A 12590-nucleotide genomic window follows, 5' to 3' on the forward strand; every position below is an offset into this window, starting at 1 on the left:
GACTGGCAGCATACAGTGTTGATATGAAAGAACAACTGTGCTCAGGTGGCATCTGTTCAATAAAATTCTTGGTAGATAGTGTCTGAGCTCTTGACCTTATGCATCCTAATAAAATGGCTGGTGTTGGATGGGGCACAGCTATACGCACACTTCAACTGGACTTGTAGGTTTAGGCCTCTGCACAGTGCACAGTGCACAGTCAGGTGGCACAGATTGACATTTTAGGAAATGTGCTCATTCACTCTCTGAAGCTATCGAGCCAGCGGGCAGCTTGCTTGCTTTAGCAAGACTGGCAGCAGGACAAAACAGCTAGCCTGGCTCTGTCCGAGGGTGCCTACCAGCACCTCTGAAGCCCGCTAATAAAATTGTTATAGCTTGTTTTTTAATCCATTAAAAGTGTAAAAATGACAAGTTGTCGTTTTAGGGGCAGTTATATGTGGAACTATTTTTTGGCCAAGAAATAATTGCAGTGTGAAACTCCCAAAATGAATCACAAATGGTCCTACATTTCAAATATACTGACATAGGTGTTAATTAGTGTGGATAGGCACATATTGTTACCAAGCAAGGCTAGTTGTTTCCCTCTCTTCCACTCTTTGTAAGCGTAAGCTAACTGCCAGCTGGCTCTAACTTTATATATACAAACACATGAAGGGTATTGATGTTCTATTCTAACTCTCTGCATGAAAGCGAATATGCATACAGTAAATATGAACTTATTCTTTTATATTCTAAAGTGACACATACAAGCATGTAAACACACATGTGTAGGTAGGCCTATTAAGCTCAGAAAATAGAACGTTGATGATCACGATGTGACAAATAAACAAGTAATTTAGCTCAAGTTGTGAGTCAGACTCAAATTGCTCTTACCCAGTCATCCACAGAAATGTTACCACTTGAACTGAGATGTCTCTGTGATGCATTCATCTGTCTTTTTCCGACTGGTTCATGCCAGCACAAGACACACACAGCCACGCACATTTCAGAGAACACTTAATACCACTAAATGCAAATATGCTTCAGAATTTCAGTGGAAACTAAAGATGCTTGTCCCTAAATACTTGGTGTTTTTTTATCAGCCATAGACAAACAAGATTTTAAATACATGACTCACATCCAGAAGATAAGCTGGAAATGTGCATGCAATCTTAACAAGTAGTAAAAATTATGACTCTTGTGGTTCCCAGTGAACAAGAATGTCCTCTGAAATGACCCTAAATGTTCCCCATTTATTGGATGTAGTGTAATGTTGTTCTGCCAAGCATTGCAACTCTTTTGTTTCAGCTTTTATTGCAATTTAATTTGAACATTATAATGCCATTTTTATTCAACACTGCTTTTATACATATCCATAAACATGTTTCCATGTCCAGCTGGGTTTGACCGGTGTCCCTTGCTTTGTGCTTTTTCGCATCATAAAAGTTTGTTAAAGAGATGGGTGTGAGGGAGATTGTGGTCAATAAGAAAAACAGTGCAATACAGGAGTCTATTTTCAGCTGCAAAGACCAAAGGCTGTTTGTCTTTCATGTGTGCTGTGGATGCGGTGCCGTTGTTCAAAGCAAACCCTCAAGTTTAAACCCCCCGCCCCTCCTCACTCCCCACTCCTCTGGGATGATTTCCCCAAAAGGATGCAACTTTCCTGCCATACTGGTGATTACAGAGTGCAGGGACCCATGACTTTGTCAATGAAAGATACTTTTAAGAAAACATACAGTTCAAGCACTTTTTTGTGGAAAGAATGTAAATTTCTCTGTATTTAAAAGGAAGAGGGGGGGAAAATAACTTGGAAATTTGGACCAGTTCCATCCCAGTTCATCCCCTCCCCTCTCCTATTTTTCTCTCTCCATCCTGTCTGGCTTTTAGCAATGTGTTTCTCGTTGTCTGTCCCAGTGCCTATAATTCTCAGCACGCTTGGTCGGCATATTTTTCGTGCTCGAAAACCACTCAAAACAAAAGGTAATTCCATCTTTTTTTTTCGCTCTCCCTCTCTTTCTCTCTCTCTCTCTTTTTCTCTCTCTCAACAATGCTTGTTTTTTCCCGGAGTCATACTGAAATTTAATCAACAGCCAAATGAGAAAAACATATAACAGCAATTTCCATACGTGCAAGCACACTTTGAGAATGATTGTCATACATACAGTGGAGGAAATCAGTTCTATTTTTCTGTGGGATCATTTACCGTTCCCTCAGGACACCTGGCCCTTTTCACTGTTATGATAAGTTAATAATACACATAAATTATCGTTTCTGGTCATCTGCATTTGGACAAAGTAGTTTAACATACAGTATAAAGGTAATTTTAAGCATAGTGAGAAAAAATAAACTCACCATTGCTTTTGTGTAATCAGATGTACATAAAACATTTTAAACCACCATCTTTTTTTCAATGGTGTTGGTCTTTTCAGATCTGGAGGTGGATACAGAGCCTAAATAAATCTATATAGGTATTAACAAAATGTTTTTTCCAGCAATTTAGCGGAAGTTAAATACAATGTATGAGTATTTCCCCCAGATGTTCATCTTGGCGAGGTAGGAAGAGCTGCATTTAGATCCTTTGATGGTAAAGCTTATGAATAAAATCAATATAGATGAATTTCTGTTAAGATGTGACGCCTCCTCTCCACTGCTTGATCGAATAATGAGGAAAACACTGCAGTTTCTTAATCAGACTGACAGCTTGCATTAGTTAGCTGTAAAATATCTGCACCAGCAGTTCTTAATATCCCTTCTGCATCATATACATTTGGTGGTTAAAGGAGCTGTATGGCTTATAAATAGTCATGTCCTCTAAATCCCTCTATTTATGCATCTATTGTGATATACAGTAAAGAGAACAACACAGACAGTTCATGTTGGTTACAGGAGGCACTTCAAGTCACAACTGATGGTTGGTAATCTCCATTGGTGTAGTTCTTTTATCTAGGATCAACCAGTTGCTGATGACATATACAGTCACAATTTAGAGTAAGGTTCAAGTGTGCCCTGGCCTCCACAGCTGCCCCTGGACCAGCCTAGCTTACAGTATCTCTTCAGTCTATGGGCCTGATCATCATGCGGACAGACTTCATGGAGTAGAAGCCTCCGCCGTAGTCAGCCCAGAAGATCCCATCTTGGAATTTGCTTCGGTAGACGCCTCCGTTGTACCAGACACCATTAAGATTGGTTTGGCCACAAGCGTTGTACCACCAGCCTCCTTTGTGGAAATGGGCACAGTTTCCTGTTGTGGGGGGGAGGAAGAAATAGTGATGATCTCTACTCTGAAGTACAGGAAGTGTGTGTTTTCCATTGAAGCACGTTAGATGTTGTCTTCAGAGAACATCTACATATTGACAGACTTTTTCAAGAAAATCAGTTCTTTCTGTGATACCTTGCAAGCTAGAACAGATTTTTAATTGAAAATCTCGGTAGCCTGATAATCAGACTGGTTTGCAGTTTCATTGTACTACATTATTCAGTCTCACATGGGGTTTATGTTAGCTGTGTACTCTTTGAGAGGTGTTATTATTTTGCCCCAACCAATCAGTAGAGAATCATGTATCTGTATTTCTATTGCTGAAAACATCTGATGAAAAGATAATGGTAGCTATTCAGAGCCTTGGAGCTAGTCTAAATTTTCAGTATTACAAGGTAATACCTTTAAGCTTCCTGGTATTTAGGCCAATAAATCACAACTTAACTTGCATTAAAATTTCTCTGTCTAATTTCTTAGTCTATAAAAACTAAAAAAATATCAAAATATTCATTATCCATTATCCAGTTTCTCAGAGCCCAGGATGGTATCATCAAACTGCTTGTTTTGTCTGGCAAACAATCACAAACCTAAAGATATTCAATTTACAATAACAAAAAGAGAAGAATTGCCAACCATCGTACTTGAGAGACTGGAACCAGATAATGTTTAGCCATTTAGTTGCAAAATTACCTAAACAACTGAGTATCAGAATAACTGGCAATTAATATTCTATGGATTACCATATCGATGAATTTACTAATCTTTTCAGCACTATTAAAAGAGACACTTGAAAGTTGAGAAAATACCATGATGCACTTTGAGGGAACCTGTATGCTAACACGGTGGACAAGAACCCCAGTTTCATCTACCTGAGAAGGCATCCTTGTCTCGATCCAGAGTAGTGAACTGTTTGCCGTTGTGGCTGCTGAGGGAGTCCCCGGCGTTGCCTTGGTAGATGCCTAATCGCAGGCGGTAGCCCTCGCTCTCTGGCTCCAGATGGAAGCTGTTGTATTGAGCGTACACCTTCTTGCCCATCCAGTCCTCCAGCTCCACTAGTAGCTTGTAGTCCCTTTGCCTTCCCAGGTTGTAGATGCCTTCCAGACCAAGCCAGTACTCCCCATCTATGTTGCCAAAGCCGCTCTGAGTCACAAAGAGATTAAAAGGAAAGTTACAGAAGGATTGCAAGAAATAATGAGCGTTGTTTGTTATGTGGTAGCCTGAGGAGTTTAGAAACATGAGAACTGCTCAGGAACATAAAACCCTCTTGTGGAAGAGGCTCTGGGACTGTAACAGAACAAATGAGAATTTTCTTTTTGATGACATTTTGGTTATGGATCTGTAGCTGAGACAAACTTCACAAGTCTTTTAAATTACTTTAAAAAAGACATGTTGTAGTATTTATGCTGGAAAATAGGCATCAATCTTCAGAATGCTGGTTCATCGCTCAAACCTCAAATCCAAGATGTCTTGGAGCATGGCTAATGGTGAAACTGGTCTGGACGCTTGTGTTAAATAACCACGAGCAATCTACGTCTGGCCGTGCGCCCCCAGAACACTTCACTTGGTAGAAGAGGTTGAGGTTTGTGATTGTGGATTAGCTGGGTGAGCCAGCAGATGATGAATGATGTAGGGTTTCAGGCCGGGGCCTCCTCTCTGGTGCTATGTGTGTATGTGTACATGTGGTGGCTTTGTGGGAGAGCATAGAGGCAAATCAATGTTGAAGAGAGCAATTTAGCTTCCAGTTACACATGCACAGGCCTGGCTGGGTTGAATGGAACACTAAAACGCCAAGGCTGCCAGCAGTGATATACTCCATCTCATTCTCACAGAGCTTTGATGAGAGGGCCTATATGGTGTTGCACAGTAAGCCAACCAGCCAGCCATCCAGGAAGGCACCACACTAGTAGCGGTTTTGGAAAAAAATGCCTGCAGATTGAGCTGTGGAACATACCTTCCTAGTGGACCATCTAATGTTTCATAATGGGGATCTCAAATGAAATGACCTTGGAAGAATAGTGCTGCTGACAGGGTGTTATATTGTGCAGTAAGTGAAAACTCAAGGATTCTAGCCTAGGAAATAGTCACAAAGACCTCAGATGGTTCCTGTAGGTGGGTCATGTAACGCCACCATTGTTATCTCTGGATGAGCCAAATATTCTGAGGTTGAGACAGAGGGGAGAAGAGAGAGACGTGTCACTGTCATCACCTTGTAGTTATCCCAGTTCCTGAAAAAGTTAACTGATCCGTCTCTCCTGCTCTGGATGACAGCCCAGCCCCCGTTGTCTATATCCTGTTCACACCAGGCCTGCACCGGCCTCTCTGCTTCGTCTGGTCTGATCAGGTACATGCCGCTGGTGCTGTGGCCGGCTTCCTGGGCCTCCAGGCAATCTCTGAATGGGCCTGAAGGAAAGAATGATAAGAGAAGGAGACAGGCTGGAAGACAGGCTGTGACCAGAGAAGGGAACAAACTCTACAGTATCTGGAGATAAAAATCATCAGACCAAGGTAAAATACTTTTGGAAATACCTATTCCTTTCTGTGCCTAAGACAGACAGCAGTAATCACAGAAACTGTTGAAGAGATGTTAGATTAAATTCCATGTTGAGGAAAAATAATTTAGCTTGGTTGCTACTTAATTAAAGCATTGCACACCCATAGCCTATATATATATATTATATTGCCATCAAATAAAATTTTTATGGTATAAATTTGTATGAAGTAAAACAGATGTCAAATAGTCAGATTCTAGTCTACTGCATTTTTGCTTTGTATAGTAATTGTATCCACTTTTGTTGCAAAACAGCAAAATGAGTGCCATGAGTATACATGATGATGAAACATTGAAGTAAATGTCTAACAGAGATTTACAGAGGAAAATCTAAATCGTACAAGCAGAAGGAGTAACAGAAAACACATTTATCTAGGTCTTCAAGATACATTTGTTTACTCCGTCCTTACAGAACAAGTAGTGTGGGTCTAATTAAGCCACTTTAATAATTATTGGCCTTCATTTGAGGTCAAAACTGCAAAATAGATGTATTGTTAACCGACTTTACTAGTGGTAAATGTCTGTCTTTTGTCAAGGTAATTGTTATAGAAGATTTTTAATTACAAGCACATGTGCAATGAGTTTACTTAATGGTAGAATTACCTCCCCCCAGCTAATAACATAATAATAATATAAATCTATGGTCCATTTACTTTATGAAGTGTACCAGAAGTGCTTCTACTTTGTGGTTTGAAGGAGTCTTTCACACCGGTCTGGATTTTGTCTGTCTCACATGCAATGGAACAGTCCTGCAAATGATTTTCATATACAGCTGCACTGAAATCCTACACACTTTATTATTCTTGGGCAAGGACAATCTAAATGTGTCAGGAATTTCTGTTGATGAGCAAAATCCCACTGGTTAGGTCTTTCTTTGCTTTGCTTTAAGTCCCCAGCTTCGGTTCAGACGTTACAACATTTTTATTTCCATCCTGGTTTGTGCTCTTTTCTGTTGAGCAGGGAGCAGAGCTCCAGCTGAATTTGCAAATCTTTAACCTTTGAAAATGAGGCCATGGGCCCACCTGCAGCTGTACCCAGAGTCAGGGATATTATTTTATTATGGTTGGCCTGCAAAGTCATGACTGCTCTACATTTTACCATGACTGTTTTGGATTTTGGTGCCTGAGTGAATGAATAAATCAGTGAAAATTCTCAGTATGTATGAATCATGGATGGATGAATAGATGTCACTCACCTTCAGCACTGAAGTTCCTCTGAGGAGGTTTCTGGACTTCCAGGGTGCCAGTTGTGGGTGAAGGCCCAGAGCGAGAGCCCCTTTCTCGGGCAAATGCTCTAGTGTTGTCTGCTTGGATCTCATTTGTGAAACGTGGCACATGAACAGGAATATTCTCAGGGACCACCTGCACCATCGGAGGTCCCATAGGTTGCTGTTCATGCCTGCGGCTGTACACCTGCATACAACGCTCTTCCAATGCTCCAATCAGCACTGACTGATTATTCACCACTGCAGACAGAGCAGAATATTTGGCCTCTAGTTCCCTGTACCTGGAGGCCAGTCGCAGTGACTCAGTGGTGGCATTAAGGATGCGTGTCTCCAACTGTGCCAACTCCAGTGAGTTGTCCCTCTTCCTGATGATTTCGTGCAACAGCTGCATGTAGAGCTGAGTCACTCTAGAGTTCATGTTCCTGCTCTCTTTCCTCAACAACTTCATCTCGTTCACCAAGTTACCATCCACATCCACCACGAGCTTCAAAGTCTCCATCTCCCGACGTTGCTTTGACAGAAGGTCACGCACCGCAGCCACATCAAGGCGCGTCACTCGGTCCTTGTCGGTTGCATAACCCCGAGCTGCACAGATGGGGCCTGTGATCTTCTGCTCGGGTACCAGGAAGGTGTAGGAGCACTTCTTGTTTTCTCCATTGGCCTCAGGAGCCCTTCGTATCCGGGACAGGATGGGGTTTTTGCTGAGGGCTTGGCTGTTGCTCCAGATGGATAAACCAAACAGAATAAATAGGCTCCACTTTCCAGGTTCCATGGTTCTTCCTCAATTTATCACCAAACAACCTAGAGATCTATGAAAAAGAAAGAGTGCAGACTGTTTTATGGAAAGAAAAGGATTGGTGTTGGTATTGCCAAGAAATTCCAAAATTTTGGCATTTTCCAAAAAGAAAATGCCAAAATTGACAATGTGTTAGTCTGTCTGTGGCCCTCAGCCCAAAGTCAAATGGTTCCAACAGAAGATGTAAATCTTTATACATGGTTCACAAAGCCAACATTTCATTTTCATAAAACAGTTGGGCATTGTAATGTATAGCAAATGCTTCTCAAAAAGGAGTAAATTGCACATTTTTGGGGGTCTATTTCCAGGCATGGAAACTGTAGTGCCAATGTTTATTGAAATTAGGGAACACGTCACCCAGGGCATTGGTGTGGCTCACTGATGTGTGTTTTGGACATGAACTGATATTATTTCACAGAGTAATAAGCTATGTCAGGCACTGGCAATGCAGACAGTACTTGCCATCTGGGTCAAGTCATTGATTGTTTTGATCTTTAGATTTGTCAACGCAAGAAAAATACAGAGTAATTACAGTAGCTTTTAATTTGATTCAAGTTCAAAGAGTTTTTGTTGCCATTCATCTTGTACTTTTTTGTACAATTTCCTACCAGGCACACTACAAGAAGTCTACACTGTAATCCAGATGTTTTATTTTCTCCTCTAATCCAATATAATCCTATATAACAAGTTTGCCTGCAAAGTTTAAATAATAAAAGGCATGATACAGAAGAAGTTTCAGACTGAACACACAATTCCTGCTTAATTATGAAGTAAGTGATCTTTGAAATGTAGAATTAAAAGCAAAAAAGCAAAAATAGCAGGCTATGGCATAGGCACAGCTGGTTTCACACTTTAAGATCACTTCTGGTTAATTTTGGTGGGCTGGTAAATAGTTTGACCAGTTTGAGCTAGATTTTAGTAGTCCAGGGGGGTTTAAACTAGCTCAAACCAGCTTAAACCAACTAGGTTTGAGCAAGGTTTTTGACAGTTGGTAGCCCAGCTACCAGCACTCAGTTGGTAATCGGTTTACCAGCAGTCAAAAACCTAGTTCAAACCAGCTTAAACCAGCAACACAAAACTGGTGTACCAGCTGATCACCAGTTAAACCAGCTGTAGCAAGCTGACTTAGCAGGTCAACCCAGCAAGACCAGTTGATGACTAGAGAAGGATTGAAGCTGGTTCTGGATCTTACAGCAGGGGTAAGAACAGTGCCACCCACCCACCATGAATCTGTTATTGTACCTCACATTTTCAATACATTCCCTTATGGCTTCTCTTTCATTGAGGTCCTTACCACATCTGTATCAGGTAACTGGGTGTGTGCAAGTGCTGGGATCTGTTTTTCATATTTCTGTAGATCTCCCAGCTCAGACCTTCCATGAGCTGCCCCTATAGACTTTCAGTGTACCTGCACTGGCCTGTGTGGAGAATTAGTTTGTTGAAAATATCTGAGACTGAAATGGAAAATCAAATGTGTCACTAACAGACCACTGCCACTACCAGTCTCTAATAGATTCATGACTTGTATCAGTAATGTGCAAAATGCAGGAAGTCAGCAGGTGGTTATCAGTGGGCTGTATTGATTTATGTTAATTTATCCCGTGTCTCCCTGGTACAAATGGATTAATCTGAATTCAGTGAGAAATAAAAGAAAATGGTGTGTTTTAGAAGCAGCAGGGGGAGCAGGAATCCCTGATTTATGACTAATGTTTTCTGGAGTCTATTTTTGGAAGGAAAGCATGTGTTTTGATCTTATTGGTTTTGACAGCACAACGAATAGAGCAGTGGTGGGTGACGTTCGAAAATGCATGCTAAGTGAAAGCTCCCTCCTTCCATATTCAATAACTGGACTTGGCTTTGGAAGTGGAGCTAATGGTGAGCCAACTTCAGGCTGATTTTGGCAGACGGGCCAAATCCAACCAGAAGGCAGTCTGGTGGATATGGCCAAGGAAGTTAAGTAACCTTCATCTAACACTTCAGACGGGTACACAATATGACCCACTTCATATCGGAGCTCATCAAAACAAATCCACTGAGGATTTTAACAGATTCCAAAGAAGCAAAATAAAATGAGGCCAAGACAGAGACAGCAGGGGTTTTGAATTATTTCTGTGGTCTCTTCTTGATGTTTAGTTGCACTGAAGAGTCCTGACCACAGTTAATGGGACAGATCCCAGAGCATTACCTAAGCTCAAAGTGCTGCAGCGGCAGAATAACACTCTTTTATCACTGTCAAAAGAAAAAACATGCTTACCTCAGGGAAAATTTATAATATGAAGTTGTTGTGTTTTCATAAAGCAAGAAGATGTATTACAGAAACAAAGCATCTAAGCCAACATTAATTTTCAATAACTATGTTGTTTGGCTTTAAAGTTCAGCAGCGCACGTCTTCAAAAACTGACCGGAAACGAGTGTTTTAGCTGTAACATATGGAACACAGTTTGTTTTATCACAGATTACTAATGATCTGAGGGCAAAGGAGAAGACACTTTAAGGAAAACGGGCCATGTGTCAGAGCTCAGAAACACCTTGGCACTGTCAGTCAGTTATTATTACTCAGAGGGTACTTTTTCCTGTCTTTCCGTAATCATAGGTCGTCCCCTTCAACAGCTCGGTCTCAGCAATTGGCCCGTCTACACGTCTCCAACCCCACAATATGAATCTCACAGGCCCCTGCCTGACAGGAGTGACAGTGTTTACACAGAGGCTCCTTAGCCAGGGCTGTGAATCTCATCGGCACTCTTTAAAACCAGGTTTCTCTCTGTCGTTCACACCCTGCTGGTCTTCATCAAGTCAGCCGCAGCAGCCAGTTTTTTTTATTTTTTTTATTTTTTTTTGTTGACTTATTAAAAGGGAATTTTCTCCTCTCCATGCTCCCTCCAGAGCCAGACCTGACCAGATTCAGCCACCTCATCCATATTAATGCAGTTTTTGCAAACAGACAGGTCAAACTTTGCGGTGGCTGGTTTTCCCAGCTCTGTAGAACAGGAGGATGCTGCCAATCGACCCACTGACTCTAAGTAGCACCACTGAGCTCTAAATGTGTGCTGCTAAGCCTCTCAATTAAAAGATTTAATTTTACCTTTATGTGGGATGGAGAATACCACACAACAGTCCCCTAATTAATTCCCTCAATTTCATTCCAACTTTATTTCAACATACAGCATAAATATATATTACAAATAAGAAAATCCCATTTTCCAGCTTAACTTTGTTGTGGCTTTTACTCCAGGACCAGGAGATTTGTAGGACTGTGCCAATTAGCCCACAAGTTATTGTGATGGTGCCACTGATTAGATCTGTCTGCTGAGGGGATAACATGATGCATGAACTGTGTACATGGTGAATATGAGCAGGGGAGCTTATGTCTGATATGCATATGGACTTTAAAAACAATACAACTTAATATACTTCTATATATAAGTGTTTTCACAGTCATTCAGATATATTTTTGAACAGGCATGAATGTCTAATGGTCTTTCCTTAATCCAAAATCTCAATCTAACTTCATTGTTCTATATTTCCTTAACTTTTATCAGAAATACTAATTTTATCATTTACAGAGTTGATTGGGAACATTTAAGGAAGTTTTAGCTTTTTTGATACATTTCCAGAGAGAATAAAACAACATACAAATGCCATATTGATTTTATAAATTAGCATGAATTAAAAAATGAAAATCTTACCTTTGTCAGCGAGTTTCGTCAGTGGTCCAGGAAGTGCAGGTAGCAGCCAGGTCTCAGTTGTCTTTCCTATGAAGTTTCATGCTCTCCATTCTCCTCACCTCAGTCTCAGTCTCCCTCTGTCTTTGCTCTCATTGAGAATGAAGGCCTGCATACAGCCAAGGCACAAGCAAACACTGTCCACTAGGAGAACAGTAGAGGGTGGTCCATATACGGAAAGAGGGAGGCTGATGGTGTGATTTTCTCTGTAGTTTGAGGAGAGGAAGGCTTGGCCCTGCCTTCCTCCTCTGATGTCACCTAAAGTTTAAGTAGAAAAGAAAGACTCCTCCTAATATAAAGTTTCGCCACAACTGAAAAAGTAAGTGATGAACCAGATTGGCTGGGAGTCAACAAGTGCTGAGGACTCTCACACTCAAAATCAGTCTTGCTGTCATCATTTAATTCTCACAGGGTTTGTAAACACAAAGCTACTTTTTTCTCCCACACATGAAAATGTGTCTGTCAGGGTTGTGAAAGTTTGACAAGCTCATAAACCCTCTTGTTCTTTCTCTGTCACGCACAAAGAAACACATGCACTCTTCTGTCAGCTTCATTCATATAACCACTATTTCTCATAGTCTATCTACTCCTCCGCACAAAGCTGTTTCCTATCAGCTCTAATCTAATGACTGAGTGATTCTGGCGATCCGGTAGCTTTAGGATTACAATGGGAGGTCTGTTTTGAATGTGAGGGTTCCTCTTTTGTTTTCTCTGTATATGGGATGTGTGCGTGTGCGTGTGCGTGCGTGTATCTGTGTGTGTGAGTGTGTGTTTTATGGCAATTCAACAGCAATTGGCAGCTGTGTTTATATGGTTATAAGGACAATATGCAGAGGGCTTATGCAATATGCAGACAAAAGAACGCCCCTGAGCTAAATGTTTTGAAATGAGGAGGAAGCACAAGCTTTGATGCATGGGGATTCTCTGCGTGGGGAAACATACTTCACCATGTGGGAGGACAGTTTTGCTTATGAGCAACTGAGACAGGACATTCATATTGCAGAAATGTGTATGCACATTGAAGTGGGCATGAATAAGAATATGTTTGTGTTTGTGTGATTGAG

General features: G+C 41.1%; 1 protein-coding gene across 1 annotated transcript; it reads right to left on the reverse strand.

The window, feature by feature from the left end:
* Positions 1 to 3032: 3032 nt before the first annotated feature.
* angptl1b (angiopoietin-like 1b) lies at positions 3033 to 7780 on the reverse strand. The gene is made up of 4 exons (XM_053329402.1): positions 6979 to 7780; positions 5442 to 5635; positions 4105 to 4375; positions 3033 to 3220 (listed from the first exon to the last, which is right to left on the reverse strand). Exons 1-4 carry the CDS (start codon positions 7778 to 7780, stop codon positions 3033 to 3035), a joined length of 1455 nt encoding a protein of 484 aa, XP_053185377.1.
* Positions 7781 to 12590: the final 4810 nt, after the last annotated feature.

The sequence above is a fragment of the Scomber japonicus genome, chromosome 12, assembly GCF_027409825.1.
Source record: "Scomber japonicus isolate fScoJap1 chromosome 12, fScoJap1.pri, whole genome shotgun sequence".
NCBI lineage: Eukaryota > Metazoa > Chordata > Actinopteri > Scombriformes > Scombridae > Scomber > Scomber japonicus.

What these genes read in the sequence shown, in the direction of transcription:
- angptl1b (XM_053329402.1), bottom strand. Translation starts at nt 7,780, where the DNA reads ATGGAACCTGGAAAGTGGAGCCTATTTATTCTGTTTGGTTTATCCATC. An exon ending in GGAACTGGGATAACTACAAG is followed by an intron (nt 4,376 to 5,441) that starts GTGATGACAGTG and finishes TTTGTGACTCAG; the next exon opens with AGCGGCTTTGGCAACATAGA. An exon ending in AGACAAGGATGCCTTCTCAG is followed by an intron (nt 3,221 to 4,104) that starts GTAGATGAAACT and finishes CCCCCACAACAG; the next exon opens with GAAACTGTGCCCATTTCCAC.